The following is a 21,747-nucleotide window of genomic DNA, read 5'->3' on the forward strand; positions in this document are numbered from 1 at the left end:
TCCTTTACCGACATCAAACCCTCCTTCCTCCCACTGCAGCTGGGAGAACAGGATGAGGCTTGAGGTGTCCATGCAGGACTAATCTTCTGCTGTTTCTTTCGCACTCTCTCTCTTTCAGAGCATAAAGAGGGGGCATCATGGAGGAAGGCGGTGCCCAGCTACACCCAGTCCAGCAGTGCAATGGACTTCCGTACGTGGAGCTCTCTGCCCCGCGACGACAGCCTGGAACCACTGCCTCTCAACTGGGAGATGGCCTACACTGAGACGGGCATGGTCTACTTCATAGAGTGAGTACTGCAACAACACCCGTATATCCACTCAGGGACAGGACAAAGAGACATCCTTGAGTCGACTGAGTCCTGGTTGTTTAAACTCTGCTACACTGTAGATACAGAGAGTTCAAGGCTCCTCCCAAAAAATGCTGAGTTTCTGCTTAATAGAGTTTCATGCTAAATAATTAAATAAATGTCAGAAATGTAGATGATGTTTTTTTAATGACATGAGACACTTACTTCTGCTCTGGACTGAATGTTGAATGTTACGTTACAGGTTATGCAATAAATGGCTATATCTGATCAGCATCATGCAAAGTATCATACAATTGTTGGTTAGATTAGTGAAGCACATAGCACACGTGTTACATAAGCCATGTCGAACAGACTGTGGATTTAAGTTAATTAGTTAAACAAGCCAAGGCCTGGACTGGTGTGGGTCTCTTTAAAATCCACTCATATTGACTCAATGTTTACTCCAAAACTGACAGCCCTAGCCTACATAATTGTTGCAAAAGTGTTTCTAGTCTAAGCTCATTTACTTGGTGGTTTCTCATCAAGAAAACTTCAGCAGTTTTCCTGAACAATCAATACTGTGTTTTAGGAATGATTCAGTAAATATAGCTCTCCCAGAGGCCCTTGAGTTGTTTGAAAACAGGCTTCCAGCTGATCTTGTCTGAAGTCGCCACATGTCATAGTGAATACTGTGTTTCAGTTTTTCCCTAATTTGAATACAAAGCAGGATGAATTAATTGGTCAAGCAGTTATTTGTAACTTGTGTAGCTTTCAAAGAAAGCATACCATGTTGGTGGGTACATGACTGTCTACCTTTCCACTGATGCAAATACCAGTGTCAGTAGCTGGCTCAGGTTTTTGAAAGTTTCTCTTATCTGCCCTTCAGTCACAACAGCAAGACCACCACCTGGCTGGACCCCCGCCTGGCCAAGAAAGCCAAGCCCCCGGAGAAGTGTGAGGATGGAGGTAAGGCTTCAGGACCTTAGTGGACCATACAGTACATACGTACATAAAGCTCTTACAGCTACCACTACTACTACTACTACTACTACTACTACTACTACTACTGTACTGCTACTACTACTACTGCTACTTCTACTACTGTACTAGTACACACATGCAGTTTTACGCATGGTTATGCCCCCCAGCCCCTGCCTTACAGCATACTGTGCATTATTTCACACATACGGACAGCTCATCAAATATAAATGACTGCATTTCTATACAGACAAGCCTGTACAGAATAAAAACATGCATCTTGTTTGCAACAAGGCACTAAACTAATCATCTACTAGAAAGTCTATGGCAAGACCTGAAATGGTTGTCTAGCAATGATCAACAACCAATTTGACAGAGCTTGAAGAATTTTGTTGCACAATCCAGGTGTGGAAAGCTTTTAGAGACTTACCCAGAAAGACTATGCTTGCAAAGGTGCTTCTAAAAAGTAATGAATCAGAGGTGTGAATACTTACAGTTGAAGTCGGAAGTTTACATACACTTGGGTTGGAGTCATTAAAACTTGTTTTTCAACAACTCCATACATTTCTTGTTAACAAACTATAGTTTTGGCAAGTCGGTTAGGACATCTACTTTGTGTATGACACAAGTCATTTTTCCAACAATTGTTAACAGTCAGATTATTTCACTTATAATTCACTGTATCACAATTCCAGTGGGTCAGAAGTTTACATTCCAGAAAATGATGTCATGGCTTTAGAAGCTTCTGGAGCTTCTGGCTAATTGACATAATTTGAGTCAATTGGAGGGGTATCTGTGGATGTATTTCAAGGCCTACCTTCAAACTCAGTGCCTCTTTGCTTGACATCATGGGAAAATCAAAAGAAATCAGCCAAGACCTCAGAAAAAAATTGTAGACCTCCACAAGTCTGGTTCATCCTTGGGAGTAATTTCCAAACGCCTGAAGGTACCACGTTCATCTGTACAAACAATAGTACGCAAGTATAAACACCATGGGACCACGCAGCTATCTTACCGCTCAGGAAGGAGATGTGTTCTGTCTCCTAGAGATTAACATACTTTGATGCGAAAAGTGCAAATCAATCCCAGAACAACAGCAAAGGACCTTGTGAAGATGCTGGAGGAATCAGGCACAAAAGTATCTATATCCACAGTAAAACGAGTCCTATATTGACATAACCTGAAAGGCCGCTCAGCAAGGAAGAAGCCACTGCTCCAAAACTGCCTTAAAAAAGACAGACTACGGTTTGCAACTGCACATGGGGACAAATCAAATCACATTTATTTATATAGCCCTTCTTACATCAGCTGATATCTCAAAGTGCTGTACAGAAACCCAGCCTAAAACCCCAAACAGCAAGCAATGCAGGTGTAGAAGCACGGTGGCTAGGAAAAACTCCCTAGAAAGGCCAAAACCTAGGAAGAAACCTAGAGAGGAACCAGGCTATGAGGGGTGGCCAGTCCTCTTCTGGTTGTGCCGGGTGGAGATTATAACAGAACATGGCCAAGATGTTCAAATGTTCATAAATAACCAGCATGGTCAAATAATAATAATCACAGTAGTTGTCGAGGGTGCAGCAAGTCAGCACCTCAGGAGTAAATGTCAGTTGGCTTTTCATAGCCGATCATTAAGAGTATCTCTACCGCTCCTGCGGTCTCTAGAGAGTTGAAAACAGCAGGTCTGGGACAGGTAGCACGTCCGGTGAACAGGTCAGGGTTCCATAGCCGCAGGCAGAACAGTTGAAACTGGAGCAGCAGCACGGCCAGGTGGACTGGGGACAGCAAGGAGTCATCATGCCAGGTAGTCCTGAGGCATGGTCCTAGGGCTCAGGTCCTCCAAGAGAGAGAAAGAAAGAGAGAAAGAGAGAATTAGAGAGAGCATACTTAAATTCACACAGGACACCGGATAAGACAGGAGAAGTACTCCAGATATAACAAACTGACCCTAGCCCCCCGACACATAAACTACTGCAGCATAAATACTGGAGGCTGAGACAGGAGGGGTCAGGAGACACTGTGTCCCCATCCGATGATACCCCCGGACAGGGCCAAACAGGAAGGATATAACCCCACCCACTTTGCCAAGGCACAGCCCCCACACCACTAGAGGGATATCTTCAACCACCAACTTACCATCCTGAGACAAGGCCGAGTATAGCCCACAAAGATCTCTGCCACGGCACAACCCAAGGGGGGGCGCCAACCCAGACAGGAAGATCACGTCAGTAACTCAACCCATTCAAGTGACGCACCCCTCATAGGGGCGGCAAAGATCGTACTTTTTGGAGAAATGTCCTCTGGTCTGATGAAACAAAAATAGAACCGTTTGGCCATAATGACCATCGTTATGTTTGGAGGAAAAAGGGGGAGGCTTGCAAGACGAAGAACACCATCCCAACCGTGAAGCACGGGGGTGGTAGCATCATGTTGTGCGGGTGCTTTGCTGCAGGAGGGACTGGTGTGCGAGCAAGGAGGCCTACTAACCTGACTCAGTTACACCAGCTCTGTCTGGAGGAATGGGCCAAAATTCACCCAACTTATTGTGGGAAGCTTGTGGAAGGCTACCTGAAACGTTTGACCCAAGTTAAACAATTTAAAGGCAATGCTACCAAATACTAATTGAGTGTATGTAAACTTCTGACCCACTGGGAATGTGATGAAAGAAATAAAAGCTGAAATAAATCATTCTCTCTGCTATTATTCTGACATTTCACATTCTTAAAATAAAGTGGTGATCCTAACTGACCTAAAACAGGGAATTTTTACTTGGATTAAATGTCAGGAATAGTGAAAATCGGAGTTTAAATGTATTTGGCTAAGGTGTATGTAAACTGTATGTAAATTTGACATTTCTGTATTTCATTTTCAATACATTTGCAAAGAATTCTAAAAACATGTTTTCACTTTGTCATTATGGGGTATTGTGTGTAGATGGGTGAGAAAAAAATATATTCAGGCTGTAACACAAAAACATGTGGAATAGGTCAAGGGGTATGAATACTTTCTGAAAGAACTGTATGTGTATTTCTTCAACATGGAACGAAGCTTGTTTGCGTCACTTGAATGCCAGGAGTACCAGGAGTGCCAACTTGTTTGCCCATCCATTCCCAGGGTGTGTGGCTGTGATGTGGGCTAAGTGTAGGGAGAGAGTGGGGGGTACGAGGGAGACACAGGACCCTGGTCGGTTGTTTCTAATGGATTTTTAAAGGCAGGCAGAATGCTAGTTGGTGTGCTGCCTCTGAAAAGCAACTCCAAAGCTCTCTCTTGCGTGAAGAGTGTTTTTTTTTGGGCTTCATGTGCTCACCAGAGCTTGATGGACAGTACAGCAGCCATTCCAGCCAGGCTGCCTGCGAAAACTGCAAAATGTCAGTGGGGGCTTTTTTCATGCCCATTTTCTCATGCTTAACTTCCCTGGTGGGAAGAAAACAAAGCAAACTTGTTATTCGTCTTATACCTGGAAACTCCAGTATCGCCCAACTGTAATGTGTGCATAAGCATTGTATCTCGTGTCTGCTGGTCTCTTCTCATCACTATGCCCTGTTATCCTGCAGTACTGTACATTTGCATGTTTTGTGTGATAGTAGTTGAACACAATGCATCTCTTCCTGTATCCACAGAGCTTCCGTATGGCTGGGAGGAAATAGAGGACCCACAGTATGGAACATATTATGTAGAGTAAGTCTGTTCACTCTGCCACCACATGAATATCTGATATATTCCCCAGCAATACCATAGATCATAAACTAACTATAGGTACAGTATACATTCTATATAGATAGCAGGGATACCATGTGTTACTAGACATGTGGTGTACTGCTCGGGAACCATCAATTTGAGAACAATACTATTCCATGATCAAGACTCTTGTATTGGTTTTTCAGTGGGTGGTAAACAGAAGCTCTGTTGGTAACATCACATTCACCCAGGTGAAAACACAGCAATGATTGTGAGTGTGAGTGTCTGTGTACAGAAGGTGTTCTGGCTGCCCCAGCAAGACATCTCTGAAACCCAGCCATTATAGCAGCAGTAGGTATAGGAGGAGGGTTGTGAGAGTTATCAAGGAGGGAAGGAGAGGGAAAGGTGGCTGTTGTGATGACAAGGAAATTAAACGCTTGCTTTGTTTTATTACTGGTATTACATAAGGGTCCCTCCTAGGCAGAGGCTGTGTGTGAGAGAGAGGAACCCATACTGTTTGTTTCAAAGGCAAATGGACGAGGCCGTTTTGCCGCCGGTGTTCCAGTTCAAAATGAACTCTGTGTAAAACAATGGCTTTGTTATGCCAGAGGGACAGACTGTTTACATTGTTAAAGATAAGAAAAAGTAGTCAGGAGTTCATCTCTAGTTTTATTCAACTAACATGGTATCACTGGTCACTTTAATAATGGAACACTAGTCACTTTATAATGTTTACATACTGTTTAACTCATGTCATATGCATATACTGTATTCCACTCCGACATTGCTCATCCTAATAGTTCTATATTTCTTAATTCCATTCTTTAACTTCTAGATGTGTGTATTGTTGTGAATTGTTAGATACTACTGCACTGTTGGAGCTAGAAACACAAGCATTTCGCTACACCCGCAATAACATCTGCTAAATCTGTGTATGTGACCAATACAATGTGATTTGATTGATTTGAACAGTCCAAACATTAGGCATAGACATGAAGAGGACACTAACCCCCTTGCATCTGTATAGACTTGCTATCAACAGCTCACAGAAGAAACACTGGGAAAGCTATGTAAAAATACCTATTGTTAATGGATTGAGAATTAATGTATAGTGCCTTCTATCACCCCAGTGCATTCTAAGACATGCTATAACCATTCATAACAGTGCTTTCATTATGAATCACACACAGGTGGTCTGCAGAATTACACACAGATGGTTCAAGGGATCTTGTCTGTGTCAGTAAATTGGTGTCAACAATTTTAATCACATAATAGATTGTTTCTGTTTCAGTCACATCAACCAGAGAACCCAGTTTGAGAACCCAGTCCTTGAGGCTAAGAGGAAGCTGAGCCAGGAGACTACTGCCTCTATCCAGCAGGGGGCACCACCTCCCCCAGGTAAACATTAGTCACCTCACTTTGTCTTCACCTCACTCCTTCAGCTCTGGACATCTTTCTTAAGGCTGTTATATATCTAAACTCAACAATGAGCTTCCATGATTGCATGTTGACCTCCTACATCTCAGTCATTCTGTGTTGTGTTGAATAGGTTTGCAGTGGTGGAAAATGTAGCAGCCATGACCTCGCTCATGGTTGTAGGAGAGTTATCGTGTCAAGTGTTATCATGCATGAATAGCCGTTCAAAAGTAGCCATGTATGATCTACTCTGTCCAAGGGATGGCAAGTTCTCTATACTCATGCCAGAGTTGGCATGTAAGACAAGCCACTCTTCTGCCATAATAAACCATATGAATTAAATATGCTTTCATTACAATGGATGTATAATACATGACAGCGCAGGGAGTACAGCTTGACATTCATGTTCTGCTGCTGAGGAGTTCACAAATGGGTTGGTTGAGAGGAGGAGGGAAGGGGAGCGGCTGTGACAGCTGTTGGAACAGCACATCTTAATAAGTGCCAAGCATAACAAGACATCTCTCAACTAGTTAACTTGCTATTTCTAGCCAGGTGGGGAGGGACTGAGACAGCCATCTTCCCTGTGATTGCACCATGGTGTGGGTTGTCAGAAGGTTACTATGATGTAACCAAAACAATGGCAGTTGCACCTCAGGCTACCGCGAGTTTTCCAAGCTCAGAGATTCCCAGAGCAAGTAATGCAACATAGAGGCCCGTCTGCAGTGTTTACCAAGGATCTGAGTGGAGACCTCAACTTGGATTGACCTTTTAGAAATTCCTAAAGGTCCCTTACCAACAGTCATCTTCAACAACATGTGGGACTACAGATTCCCACAGTGCAATACTACACCTTCTGGACCTACTGACCTTGGTCTATTACTGTATTTTTGGGATTAGAGTTTGCAAGAAAGGCATTTCACTGTACTTTTGCACGTGACAATAAAACTTGAAACTGTAGCTATATATCAGACCAGACCCTGGCTGTTTAGGTGATATGGTTACTAGTAGGTCTGGCACAATTACCATACTGTATAACCATGTAACCGACGGTTATGGATGAAAACCGCCATGAAAATAAAATAACCATCATAACTGTGTGTGTTCACAAATGGGTTGGTTGAGAGGAGGAGGGAAGGGGAGCGGCTGTGACAGCTGTTGGAACAGCACATCTTAATAAGTGCCAAGCATAACAAGACATCTCTCAACTAGTTAACTTGCTATTTCTAGCCAGGTGGGGAGGGACTGAGACAGCCATCTTCCCTGTGATTGCACCATGGTGTGGGTTGTCAGAAGGTTACTATGATGTAACCAAAACAATGGCAGTTGCACCTCAGGCTACCGCGAGTTTTCCAAGCTCAGAGATTCCCAGAGCAAGTAATGCAACATAGAGGCCCGTCTGCAGTGTTTACCAAGGATCTGAGTGGAGACCTCAACTTGGATTGACCTTTTAGAAATTCCTAAAGGTCCCTTACCAACAGTCATCTTCAACAACATGTGGGACTACAGATTCCCACAGTGCAATACTACACCTTCTGGACCTACTGACCTTGGTCTATTACTGTATTTTTGGGATTAGAGTTTGCAAGAAAGGCATTTCACTGTACTTTTGCACGTGACAATAAAACTTGAAACTGTAGCTATATATCAGACCAGACCCTGGCTGTTTAGGTGATATGGTTACTAGTAGGTCTGGCACAATTACCATACTGTATAACCATGTAACCGACGGTTATGGATGAAAACCGCCATGAAAATAAAATAACCATCATAACTGTGTGTGTGTGTGTGTGTGTGTGTGTGTGTGTGTGTGTGTGTGTGTGTGTGTGTGTGTGTGTGTGTGTGTGTGTGTGTGTGTGTGTGTGTGTGTGTGTGTGTGGAACGAACCGCTGACTGAAAATGGGACGGCCGGGCATATGTGCAGTTGAGTCCGTTTTGGCTGTAACACGGGACTCCTAATAACACGATGAAACTTTTTTGCCACTTGCTGAAACAAGCAAACTAGTCTTCTGTTGCCTAGGCAGCAACAGCACACAGAATTCCAGCACATGCAGTCAGGAGCGGAAGAGATGAGAAAATTTGCAAAAAAAATATGCTATTTGAACAGTTATTACGGTAACGCTGTCATTTGGCTGGCCAATTACGGTCATACAAAATCCCATGATCGGCACTGCCCTAGTTGCTGGTTTATTTGAACTGAAGGCCTATGAGATGCTCTTTAAGCAGTGTTTTGACAAGGCTCCCCACTCCAGCCTGCCTAGAGAGCCCTAGTAATCCCTCTGCATTTCAACTAGACTGACACTGACAGCCTTATATAGCTATTATTCATCTCCACCCTTTTAACCTCTACCAGCAGCTTCATTTTAATCACATGAACAAGACTGTCTGTGGTCATGTTGACTGTTGTCTGTGGTGAATTGTACCAAACATTATACACATCATGGCTGTTGAGAATGATTTGGGTTCCTCTGTTCTGGCCTTCAAATGCTGTCAGCATTTCATCACATAGAGATCTCTGGAGTCTAATACACACACATGCACGCATGCACACACACACAAACACATGTTAAATGACAGATTGGTTATCACTGTCACAGTTTGAAAAGCGTTCATCATGTGATTATGAATGTGATTATTTAAATAAGATTCTCTTGATCCATTGAACAGGACAGCTAGAGTCCATCCACATTGTATTAAACCCCCCTCAGCTCTGAGCTGCACTATGGGCCATACAGTACCATACAGTCACCACAGGGCTGTTTTGCTCTATCATATAGGACTGGAATGTATCGAAATGCCACCTGAGGCAGTGAAGCAGGGAGAAAAGATGGTATGCTTCTGCTATAAAGTGCTGATAGGACAGTAAAGCCAGCGAGGTAAAAGCTCAGCTGGCCCATTTAATGCCGTATGACCCTGACAGCCTGTTATTTACTGGACTGTGTGTCCACGGTCGTACAAGGGGATATTTATGCTGCCAATGACCTTATGTTGTTCCTTACTAAAGTTATACAAGGCTCCCCTGACAAACCTCTTTTTCTGACTCACTGGCTCTTTTGGGAGAACATGAAAAAGGGCCTCATGCCTAACTGAACAATTTCTGAGGTGTTATGTCACTGTTTGAATCAACAGCATGTTAATGAATTCCACAATTCACATCAAATTACTAACCTACTAAAGGTGTCATTAAATATTTTGTCTGTTAATGTTTTAGTTATCATACAGGGCAGTGTTTTAGTCAAAGGAACTATTGTTTAGGGCAGCTTGCTGTGTTGACCTGGCAGGGAAGTTCTTGTTGCAGTGTGGTTAATTGCTGACAAAAATGCATTTCAGGATGTTCGAAGAGCTTTTAGCTATACTGTAGTGAATAATATTGTACCTTACTTGAGAGAGTTGATATTTTTGTTAACGTTTGAAACGTTGTCTTGAGGTTGTTACTTTGTTACTATGTTGTTGTTTGTCACACCTTATTTAGCTATGCAACTTGCTCTAACTCTCCCACTCGTACACATTCACGTTCCAGGTGAGCAGGTTGCATCAGGCTTCACCCCGGACCCATCCCAGCTGCAGGGAGAGATGTTCCACACTGCTCTGAGGAAGAGCTCCCAGGGCTTTGGCTTCACCATCATCGGGGGCGACCGCCATGATGAGTTCCTGCAGGTGAAGAATGTCCTCAACGACGGCCCTGCCGCCATCGATAAAAAGATTGCCTCCGGTGAGTAATACACTGCTGTGCTGAGCTGTGGAGAGCCACACACTTTCACCAGCTCAAAAGACAGCTAGTGAACCTAATGAAAGGCATGTTGGTCCCTATAGAGGGACTGCACTTACCCTAACACTTCCCTAAGAGATGCAATAGAAAGAAAGAGCAAGAATTCTCTCAGTTTCATTTTCAAGGGGATCATTCTGGAGCAGGACAGGTTATGGTGGATTCTGTGTGTAGCCCTGTATCTCTGTTGCACACTCTGATCTTCCTTTAGCTTTGAGGCTATCTGGGGCTCTGCATCCTCAGCAGCTTTGCTTGTGTGAGCTGAGAGACCAACATGCCTTTCCTGTTTGACGACGGTTGCTGTTCTCTGAGCTGGACGTCAGGGTGAGATGTAAAGGAAACATACCCATCTCTCTCCTAATGATCTGCCTGGAAGCACTGCAAGTTGGGTTCTGTTAGAACAATGGAGAGAGGGCGCAGAGGAGGGAGGGAAGGAGGGAGGTGGCAGGAAGAAGTGAGGTAAGTAGGACATGAGATGAAAGGGATGGGGGAGAGATGGGAGGACGAAGGAACGTGGAGAAGAGGGGGTGGCACCTGTTTGACAGTCAAGTCGAATAGAGGACTTTCTGATAATGATGATCCATCTGAAAAATAATTTAGTCCGTTACAAACAAGAGAGTCACCTAGCTAACAAGCAACTGTATTGCCATAACAACCATTACATCTCCCATGGGTAAGTCTGTATATGTTTACTGTTTACTAAGGCTAGTTTTCTCTTTCTCCTCTCCTTCTCCCTCTCTGGTCTCCCCCCGCCAGGCGATGTGATCGTGGAGATCAACGGGACATGTGTGCTGGGGAAGACCCACCCTGAAGTGGTGCAGATGTTCCAGTCCATCCCAGTGAGTCAGTACGTTGACATGGTGTTGTGCCGCGGCTACCCGCTGCCCCCAGACGTGGAGCCAGACAGTGAGGACACACCTCCCCTACCTTCTCAGCCCCTGCAAGGGGGCGAGGTGGTGACGGCCGTGCCCCTCATCAATGGCCAGCCCCTGCTGGTGAAGGATGACGTGCTGCACGGCTCCTCCCAGGAGCTTCACTACGTCACCACCGACGCCAGCGGACGGCCCGTGGTGGCTGCCCTGCCCAACGGGAGGCGTTCTGAGCAGGGGGGAACAGGCCTGTTGCAGCCCGAACTTGTGAGTGTGCACCTGGTGAAGGGCCCAGGCGGGTTTGGGTTTGCCATCGCAGACTGCCCCCTGGGCCAGAAGGTGAAGATGATCCTGGACGCCCAGTGGTGCCGCGGCCTGCTGAAGGGAGACGTGATCAAGGAGATCAACCGTCAGAACGTCCAGACACTAAGCCACGCCCAGGTGGTGGACATCCTCAAAGACCTGCAGGTGGGGAGTGAGGTCAACGTGCTGGTGCTCAGAGGAGGTGAGTCTTGTTAACGCTGCCTTGTGTTACATAACACTAACACTGTGACTGTACTGCTGCGACATTACTTTTGCAATGGCATTAGTGTGATAGTGATATCACTGTCAATGTGACCTCAACAGTATCCCTGGGGAGAGAGGTCAATGTGCTGATACTGACAGGAGGTGAGAGAGTGGGTCAACTACCACTCACTCACACGCACGCACACACACACACACAAACTGTGTCTGCTGTAGGTGAACACGAGGGACTGTTGCTTCTTTGGCTTATACGATCTCATAGTAATGACAATTGTAGAGACCCCCTATGCAAACCAACCCACCCTTCACATGTACACTACATGACCAACAGCTCCTACAACCATGATGCTCGTTGAACATCTCATTTCAAAATCATGGGCATTAATATGGAGCTGGTCCCCCTTTGCTGCTATAACAGCCTTCACTCTTCTGGGAAGGCTTTCAACTAGATGTTGGAACATTGCTGCGGAGACTTGCTTCCATTCAGCCACTAGAGCATTAGTGAGGTTGGGCACTGATTTTGTAGGATTAGGCCTGGCTCGCAGTCGGCGTTCCAATTCATCCCAAAGGTGTTCGATGGGGTTGAGGTCAGGGCTCTGTGTAGGCCAGTCAAGTTCTTCCACACCAATCTCGACAAACCATTTCTGTAAGGACCTCGCTTTGTGTACAGTGGGCATTGTCATGCTGAAACAGAAAATGGCCATCCCCAAATCGTCTAGAATGTCATTGTATGCTGTAGCATTAAGATTTCCCTTCACTGGAACTAAGGGGTCTAGCCCAAACCATGAAAAACAGCCCCAGACCATTATTCCTCCTCCACCAAACGTTACAGTTGGCACTATGCATTGGGGCAGGTAGAGTTCTCATGGAATCCGCCGAACGCAGATTCTTCTGTCGGACAGCCAGATGGTAAAGCGTGATTCATCACTCCAGAGAACAAGTTTCCACTGCTCCAGATCCAATGACGGCGAGCTTTACACAACTCCAGCCGACGCTTGGCATTGCGCATGGGGATCTCAGGCTTGAGTGCTGCTGCTCGGCCATGAAAACCCATTTCATATACAAAAGTCCAAATACTTTTATATATACTGTATAGTGTACCTTTCACATATCCCTCTAAACACCTATCTGTATGCACAGATCTCTACCACATCTCCCTGTACAGGATATGCTGTATCTCTTCAGGCTGTTTCGCAGTTCTGCTGAGACTCTCTCTCCGTCAGGCGTTCATACTGCAGTCTGTTGCAGGCCTAGGAAGAGAAGTTACATAAGCAAGGGGCTCTGCTCTGCCTGCTCTGCTCCTGGGGAGTGAGGGAGGGGAAAGCACCCTTCAAACGTCTCCCACATCCATCTCCCGCCATCCTGGGAAAATCGTACACAAGTCGATGAACCGGATTGTCTTTGATCATCATCAGAGGCGCAGAGGATTTCTGCATGCTTCTATATCCGTGGCCCTTAAAGAGCCAGCGCTAATCGCTCTATGGCACTGGGAGTGGGAGGCCCCAGGGGTCTCCTCCTCACGGTCCTCCTCCCTTCCTCTCTCTTCCTCTCTACACTTACACTCCCACCCTCCACCCCCTCAACCCTATCCCTCCCACCCCACACACAAAGAGCATGACCCTGCAGTTGGAGCAGCCTCCACCTTATTCAGGCAGTCCAGCGGAGGAGCTCATGTCAGATTTAGCCCTCATTAGAGATAGGCCCTTGGGTGAGAGGCAAAGGCCTGAGAGAGAGAAAGAGAGAGAGAGGGAGAGGGAGAGGGAGAGAGAGACAAAAAACATACTGCATTCATCTTATCATCTTATTTAATGTACGTCATGTCCTTGATTCTCGCAATAGAGCTGGATCTCCCGGTTACACCAGGGTCCATTAACCCTTTTACGCTTAGCAGACGAACAGTCATCCTCTGTAGGCTTCCAGAGAAGTGCATGCTGGTGAATCCATTTAATACTGGAGCCACATTAAGTGTGGGTACAATCTGAGCGCGAGAGATGAAACGTGTGGGTGTACTGTACAGTTGACAGTAGAAAGCATTATTGGTCATTGCATTTCATGCATGACTTTCTCTCTCTCTCTCTCTCTCTCTCTCTCTCTCTCTCTCGCTAACTCTCTATGCTATACTAGTCCTCCTTCATTTAGGTCCCCTCTCTCTCACATGAACATATCTCCTATTTATCTTTAATAACACAGTAATGTCATGCTCCTTGATGGAGTATGCAACAGCACTGTTTTATACCTCCTGAGTCTAGACTATTTAAACACAGTTATTCCTTCACCATTCTCGTTCTCTGTTAGGGAGGCAGTGCCATCTACTGGCTGATGTCTCATTGGTGCAAGGTTTTCTAAACATTCTCATGACTCATGCTGGTGTTTCTCACAGGTCAGACATCTCCTGTGAAGAGCCTGAAACCTGTGAGTAAAAGCAGACAATGTTCTATAATACTCTGTGTTTTACTATTTTGTACCTTGGCACTTATCCCTCATTTTCATATTAAAGCCTTTTGTCCTTTAGCTAACCAGCAAGCCCCGTTGCATCACATTAAATGATAACTACCGGTATAAATTTGAATATTGATTATGTTTCACGCGGCCTCCTTTTGTTTGCTTTCAAAACGGTCTTAATTACTTCCATTCAGCATTCATTTTCTCAGCCTTTTGTCTGGGGATTTCAATGGTAATGAAGCATAGAAGCCTCTTTAGATAAGATTGTATATTCGTATGACAGCTTTAGATGAAGCTGGCCTTTTCCACAGAATAAGCCTGTCAGTGCCATAGGGAAATCTTCTTACTCCTGTGGATGTTAAATTACATTCAAATCCCATTGGCCATTGGTTTACCATCAAGCTAGCGGGGGTAATGTGAAGGTAATGTGTGAGCCAGCAGTGGAATGACCTTTCACTCTTTTAATATTCAATCACCATTACATCCTGTGCTATGTGTCTGGGTAATGAAGTATATATAGACTGTGTGGTCTTTAATGTGATCTAACTGTGCTGTGGCTGTGTCTGTGGCTCTGTGACCCCGTCAGAGGCAGGAGATGACAGCTAGCACAGAGACTCTGGACTGTGTCACAGACTCTGTCTCCCAGGCCCTCCCATACCATTCCAGCACCTCAACCCTGCGCAACGACTCACCCAAACGGGACGCCACAGAGATGTACCTCAAGTCCAAGGCCCTGCTGGAGAGCAAGCGTGAGTGCACATCCACCGACAGAGTCTGGTTGTAGAGGAGGTCTAGTAACCTTATGCTCAGTTATATTCCATCCATAGCTTTGTAGAAGTAAATGGATGCCAGTGTTTCATTTGTATGTTCATGACCGTCTATTAATGGTCACCCTACATTTGTGGATCCAGTATCAATGTGAGCTATAAGATAAGCCTGTGAGTTCAACCTGCTGACTGGATGATTGAATGGTGTTCACCTCTCTGATACCCTATCTAACCCCTGTAAACTGTCCACAGAGCCTCACACCAAGGACTTGGATGTGTTCATCAAGAGGGACCAGGAGACTGGCTTTGGCTTCCGTGTTCTGGGAGGAGAAGGTCCAGAGCAGCCAGTGAGTACCGAAGTATGAACTTCCTCCCTGTTAGATTATCTTTGTACTTTTTTAACACTATAGACAATGTTTCTTGAGTGTTTCTGACTCAGAGTATGACTCTCTCTTTGACAGGTGTATATTGGTGCCATCGTGCCCCTTGGTGCAGCTGAGAAGGATGGGCGTCTGAGGGCTGGTGATGAGCTCATAGGCATTGATGGAATCATGGTCAAGGGCCGTTCCCACAAGCAGGTTCTGGACCTGATGACCAACGCTGCCCGCAACGGTCAGGTCATGTTGACTGTGCGTAGGAAAGTCATCTACAGAGGTGAGCACTCACTGACTGCCTGGAACCTCTACGCCTTGGTCACTAAAACACACACACACGTTTGATACTACTCTTCAGTCTATATTCTCCCTGTGTTTTTCAGATATGACTGAGGAGGAGGCAGGGCTCCACATGGCTCCAGTGTTGGTGAACGGCTCCCCCAGACTCCCTCGTATCCAGATGCCCAGCGTGCTGGACCACGAGTCCTTCGACATCACCCTCCACCGCAAGGACAGTGAGGGCTTCGGCTTCGTCATCCTCACCTCTAAGAGCAAGCCCCCACTAGGAGGTGAGAATGGATTCGATGCCTAGCACCCCACTGCTCATCCCAGACACAACCAAACACACACCAGTCTCCTACAGTTCAAGCTAGACCAAGCCATTACAAATAATATAGCATATCACCCAAAGTATGGGAACAGAGTTTAAAGGAAAAGAGTATTACTCCTTTACTAATGAGTAATTGAGTCCCTCACAGACCTATTGTATATTTCTGACTGAATCCATCGGGTGGGATGGGTGTGTTATCATCAGACATCTCTCTCTTTGCAGTGATTCCTCATAAGATCGGACGCATCATCGAAGGCAGCCCTACTGACCGCTGTGGCCTGCTGAACGTGGGCGACCGCATCTCAGCGGTCAACGGGCGGTCCATCGTGGGGCTGTCTCACAATGATATTGTTCAGCTAATCAAGGATGCTGGCAATGCTGTCACCCTCACCGTGGTCCCTGAGGATGGTAAGCGTCACCAGTAGTATCACCCATGAGATGGGACTATGTTGGTCTCCCTGGTATTCCCAGTCATATACCTACTACTGTTTAGGATGGTTGGTTTGTGTTTGTGTCCTCATAAGGGTGTGACTTGTATTTGTGCATTCTAGAATACAAGGGTCCTCCCTCTGGAGCCAGCTCAGCCAAGCAGAGCCCTGCTCTTCAGCACAGAGCTATGGGTCAGAGGTCAGCCATGCAGGAAGAGCGGTAAGGCCCTGATCTTACTCATTAGTACACCAAAACATTGAATAAAACCCTGCTTCAGCATTTAGCAGAACAACCCAGAGACTTAAGTCTGAATGATTGATTAAAATTGCTTTGTTCTCTGTGCCCCCCAGCAGAGACACTGCTGTGCATTATTGAAGATATACATATAGTAGTGTGACTGAATGCGGTTGTCTGTTCTAGTTATAACCTAGATCTGGAGGAGAAAAGGGAGGGAGTCACCTGGGCCGACTACAAAACTCTGCCTCTGAGCGAACAGGGAACAATGTGTGTTACAGGCCCCAAACAGGCAAGGCTCATTTCGTTATTTCTGTCATTGTTTGTGTACAGTGTTTAGGGATTTTACATGAATTAAATTGACACGACTCAGAAAAAACATCATTACAGCTTAAGTTGTGTGTGTGTGTGTATAATGTGTGTGTGTCTGTGTGTGTGTCTATGTGTGTGTGTGGTTATGTGTATGTGTGTTTGTACGCATGCGCCATGCAGGGCTGCATCACAGTGGAGCTGGACCGGGGGTCCCGGGGTTTTGGCTTCAGTCTGAGGGGAGGGACTGAGTACAACATGGGCCTGTACATCCTGAGACTGGCTGAGGAGGGGCCTGCTTTGCTGGACAGGAGAATCCACGTAAGTCTGACCCCCGGTGCCATAGGAAATATCCACACACGTTACTGTTTGCGTTATTCAATATCATTATGTCTTACAACAGACTAATTACATGTGTAATAACATGTCTTGAATAATAACATGGCTTGTTGCCTATGGGGATTTGATCATCTAAATGTGTTTTGTTTGTGTATGTTTATCGAAATGTAATGTTTGTGTATGTATGTAGGGCGGCAGGTAGCCTAGCGGTTAAGAGTGTTGGGTCAATAAGTATTCGAAAGGTCGCTGGTTGGAATCCCCGAGCCGGCTAGGTGAAAAATCTATCGATATGCTCGATAACCCGAATGCTCCTGCAAGTCGCACTGGATAAGAGCGTCTGCTAAATGACTACAATGTAAATGTATGTGCAGGTGGGAGATCAGATAGTGGAGATCAATGGAGAGCCGACCCAGGGCATCACCCATACCCGCGCCATCGAGCTGATCCAGGCTGGGGGCAGCAAAGTGCAGCTCCTGTTAAGGCCAGGGCAGGGTCTGGTACAAGACAACAGTAAGTACACAGAAGTCTAGATCTACAAGATAAGATATAACTTTTTGTGGTATGAGATGTAGAATGTTTGAACATGTTTGTTGATGCATGTTATAACATGTTGGTAGCATTTAACAAGGGTGTGCTAATTAACATGAGATGATGCAGCAATGCTTTGTACACACATTACTTAAGGATTTAGCTATCCCTGTTAACTACTTTGTTAATTAATGTTAATTCATGTAACCTCTTAGCTGTTAAGTCCCCCATATGGGGGACATACTTTGAGCGGTACTGGACTGGTTCCGACTGATATTTTGGTGTACAAAGTGCTCTGTGAACAAACAAAGTAGGGTCCCATGCCTTTTAGTGCCAGAAAGCCCCATCTGTCTGCTCTCCTCTTCCACTCTCTCAACGGAGCTGACTTGAAATGTCAGGTTTCACACCCCCCATTTGCATAGGGACTGACGTGTCACATTTTCTGGCATATCCAGACAAATATTCGATTTACACTTCCTCTGAGCAAGTGAGCCCAGTCTGGGGGCATATGAATGGTGACAGTCTAGCGGATCCAGCAATTGTGGTTTCATCTCACTGTGATATGCAGAGCTCTCAACATGGAAAAAATACTAAAACATTTCATAGAATTAAAACAATACCACTTTCTCTTTGTCACAGACAGACTAAACACTTCATGCTTAAAGTTGAAGTTGTAACGAGTCTGCACACATTTTAATGGTGTCTCTGCGACACTCAGTGGACGTGTAGGAGAAACGTATCTTTCGACAATATTGTGCTGTCACTAAGTATGATCATATTTATTTTACAGTTATAAGAAATGTGAAATCTTATAGTAAGTTGTTTATAATTCGATTTGTACTATATTTAGAAAGCATTTCAGTCATTTCAGGCCCTTTTGCCCCACTTTTGTTGAATATGAAAAAATTTAAGGATTTTTCAGATTTTCATAATATTTGTACTATGTATTTGAGCTTATGTCCTTAAATGTGAGTACATCTCAGCAATTTATAACTATTTTTTACAGAAAGGTGAGTTCTAGACTTTTCTAAAACTATGCAACATGACCAGTTATAATTTATGGCCATCTCATGAAAAATAATTAAGTTTGGGTATGTATATTTAGGCGGAAATCTAAATTAGCCCTATCATAAAGGCCCAGTGCAATCAAAAATGTGATTTTTCTGCATTTTATACATATTTCCACACTATGAGGTTGGAATAATACTGTGAAATTGATAAGTGTAAGGGCTGAAATTTCAGCCTGTTTTGGTGGGATGGAGTTTTAGCCAGCCTTGTGACATTACTCATGTGGTAAATTAGTTAATAGACCAATAATAATAGTTTTCAGTTCCCCCCCCCCCCCCACTCAGACCACTCCCAGACAATCCTAGCAAAATTATTTATTGAGAAATTGAGAAATGGCCAAGAAGCTATTTTTGTTATTTTTTGACCATTTTAATTTAAAACAATCACGGTAAGGTACTTCATTGTTACCCAGAAATGATTTCATATTGACATAATAATAATTATTTTTTTAAACGCTGCATTGGACCTTTAAAGGAGAAGTTTGCTTTTTTACAAAGACATTTTTATTTCTCAAGTTTAAAGTTTTATTAGTCGTATGTACGGGATACGCATGGCATACATCGTCCAAATAAATTCTTACTTGCAACAATAAGAAATAGTAGGTCTTTAGATGTTGTACACATGGAATTGTGTCATTCTGAACTTTTTCCTGAACTTTATATTCCATTTTGTCCGACTCAAGCTGTTTCCCCTATCCAGCTGTTCCATTCTCCGTGTAGCCTGCTGCGACAATGGACAGAGAAGTACGCTCGAGTTGCCACGAAATGGAATATAACGATCCAGATAAAGTTCGGAATGACACAAATTCATGTTCTAAAGACCTGCATCACTCCACTGAGAGCTTTTCAATTTCTGAAAGGACATATTTAAGTGTTTTTTAGCCTTTGTTCATGTTTTTTCGGAGTCCCTGTACTGTACAACCAGGATGAGGAAGTGAATCACTGGTTTGGGTAACTTTCTAAAAATCTAGTGAAATCACATTAAAAAAATTGGACCCTCCTATAGCATTCCATTCACTTAAAAAAAAAAAGCGAGATTTGGTTGTAAAAAAGCCAAATGCTCTGTTAATGTGAAATGTTATCCAAATTGAGTGCCTGTATTGGGGATGCTTATTTCATGAATGGAGTCCTCTGCTGTCTACTGTATAACTGCTTACTCTTGGCACTTCCTCTCTTCCCCCTGCTGCAGGTGATAACGTCCCCTCTACTATGTGCTACTACTCAAACGAGCACCACCACTAACCACTTCATTGCTTTTACTGGCCTGTTCTCTTTTACCTTGGTAATTCCATTCTCATTTCCTTCTTGCTTCCTCCTTTCATCTGTCTAGACTAGAAAATCCAAATTCTGCTCTTGTACGTTACTTGTTACTATCATGATGATCTGTGGAACTCTCTATATATATATTACATCTGTGTAATAACATATTTTACTTCTAGGTAAGTTGGATCCAACCGTCACTTCACCCACACGTTTTCCTAGAGAGGCGCTTGTCTCCGAAACGTCACTCCTCTCTTCTCCGTTCTCCACCTGCAGCTCCGTCTCAGGTTCCTACCCTTTCATCAGTGAGACCCCCGACTGGAACTTCCTGTCTCCCCTAACACCCCACCCCCAGACCAGCAGGGGCACTGGCTCAGTGAAGTGGAATGGGGAGCGGGCAGACAGGCAGGCAGACAGGCTCTCTCCCATCACGCCTGAGCAGATCAACCTCTATAAGGTCAAACCAGGTCATACCAGGTCTAAAGGCTCCAAGGAGTCCAGCAGCCCAAAAAAAACAGGTGAAACATTCAAAGAGCGCTCACACAGCCCCAAAAAGGCTGAGAGGAAGACCCGGGAAGCAGTGACAAGCAAGGACAGGAAGGCTTACCCTCAGAAAGGAAGTCGGTCACCCAGCCCCAGAAAGTTCCCTCGAGAAGGACACGAAGTCTTGAGCCAGCCACACATAAAGAAACAGCAGGTACAGCAGAGCACATCAAAGGACCTTTCCAGCAAGGAGTCCTTTGAGAAAAACAAAAACTGCAAAAGGGGGGATTCAAAGAGCAGGAAAAGCATACAGGAGAGAGAGGGGGGAGGGGGAACTACCAAGGCTGCCCATGAGCAGGCCAGTATTCCAAAGAGGGTTGGGACAGAGTCAGGACATCACAGGCCAACTCCTCTAGAGACAGGGGCAAGGAGAGATATTCTGAGAGACGGGGAAAAGGAAAAACGCAAAGAGGAGAAAAGGAAAAAAGACACAGGGGCTTCCTCAAAAGAGGAAAAGACTATAACAGATTCTGGAGCCTATACAACAGAGGAAAGCAGTAGAAAATACTCTGTGTTATCCCCAACAGAGGAGAGGATCAGAAAAGACACAGGGTCCTCCTCAAATGACTTTAAGGAGGATGCTCAGAGCCAAAAGGGTCATATTAGCCCTGGACCCTGGAAAGTGCCCAGCTCAGCCAGAATCCTCTCCCAGGCTGAGGTGCTGCGTGACCTCACTTGCTGATACATTATGGATAACACTGTGCTGACACATAATCACACAGACTTGAGCTGTACTACAACATGCTGTATATTGTTGGTCAGTTTTTTTCTCAGATGAGGGATGGACGAGGAATCACAACATTATTGGCCATGTGTCATGTCCAGCTGTATCCCTTAAGAGGTATTTTTTAACCTCTATTGGCCTTTGACATTGTGAATGGCATGTGTCGCCAACGCTGTCAGCTCACTTCCTCTCTTCCTGCCTTGTGTGCTGCTTCAGACATCTCTGATCTGGGCTGTATGCATGTTTGGCATGTTCAGGGCCCTGCCAGTCAGTGACACTTCAAAAATGTGATCATGTGCCAATTCTGGGACGTCTTGTTGAATGAATAATAACCATGCCTCACCAATCACAATGCAATTAGTATCCCATATGCATCCAAGGTGAAAGGTCTCCAATCCACTCAAAGGGTGGCTGTCAGTAAAAGTTGTATTTTCATGTTGGATATCTACAGCAAGGGCCTTGGGACTGGTCATTTGACATTGCACTCTTTTTCCAGGGGATTTGCTCAACTGCATGCAGTCCATATGTTTGTTTTATTGCACGCCTTTTCCACTCCACTGAGGATGAGCCTTTCTCCTGATGTGCAAATACCGTTCTGACCTGAACAC

The 21,747-nt window shown here is 44.8% G+C and overlaps 1 protein-coding gene across 1 annotated transcript in view; it reads left to right on the plus strand.

Annotated features, from left to right (window-relative positions):
- Positions 1-21,097, plus strand: part of LOC120064692 (membrane-associated guanylate kinase, WW and PDZ domain-containing protein 3-like) — a 143,770-nt gene extending 122,673 nt beyond the window's left edge. The window contains exons 5-21 of the mRNA XM_039015313.1: positions 119-287; positions 1,174-1,253; positions 4,883-4,940; positions 6,232-6,338; positions 9,874-10,065; positions 10,876-11,493; positions 13,894-13,925; positions 14,542-14,704; positions 14,975-15,069; positions 15,184-15,376; positions 15,480-15,665; positions 15,929-16,114; positions 16,258-16,354; positions 16,556-16,661; positions 16,862-16,999; positions 17,389-17,531; positions 20,149-21,097. Of these exons, the coding sequence (XP_038871241.1) occupies positions 119-287; positions 1,174-1,253; positions 4,883-4,940; positions 6,232-6,338; positions 9,874-10,065; positions 10,876-11,493; positions 13,894-13,925; positions 14,542-14,704; positions 14,975-15,069; positions 15,184-15,376; positions 15,480-15,665; positions 15,929-16,114; positions 16,258-16,354; positions 16,556-16,661; positions 16,862-16,999; positions 17,389-17,531; positions 20,149-21,097 (3,512 nt within the window). The remainder of the gene's footprint in view (positions 1-118; positions 288-1,173; positions 1,254-4,882; positions 4,941-6,231; positions 6,339-9,873; positions 10,066-10,875; positions 11,494-13,893; positions 13,926-14,541; positions 14,705-14,974; positions 15,070-15,183; positions 15,377-15,479; positions 15,666-15,928; positions 16,115-16,257; positions 16,355-16,555; positions 16,662-16,861; positions 17,000-17,388; positions 17,532-20,148) is intronic.
- The last annotated feature ends 650 nt before the right edge of the window (positions 21,098-21,747 follow it).

The sequence above is a fragment of the Salvelinus namaycush genome, chromosome 20 (assembly GCF_016432855.1).
Source record: "Salvelinus namaycush isolate Seneca chromosome 20, SaNama_1.0, whole genome shotgun sequence".
NCBI lineage: Eukaryota > Metazoa > Chordata > Actinopteri > Salmoniformes > Salmonidae > Salvelinus > Salvelinus namaycush.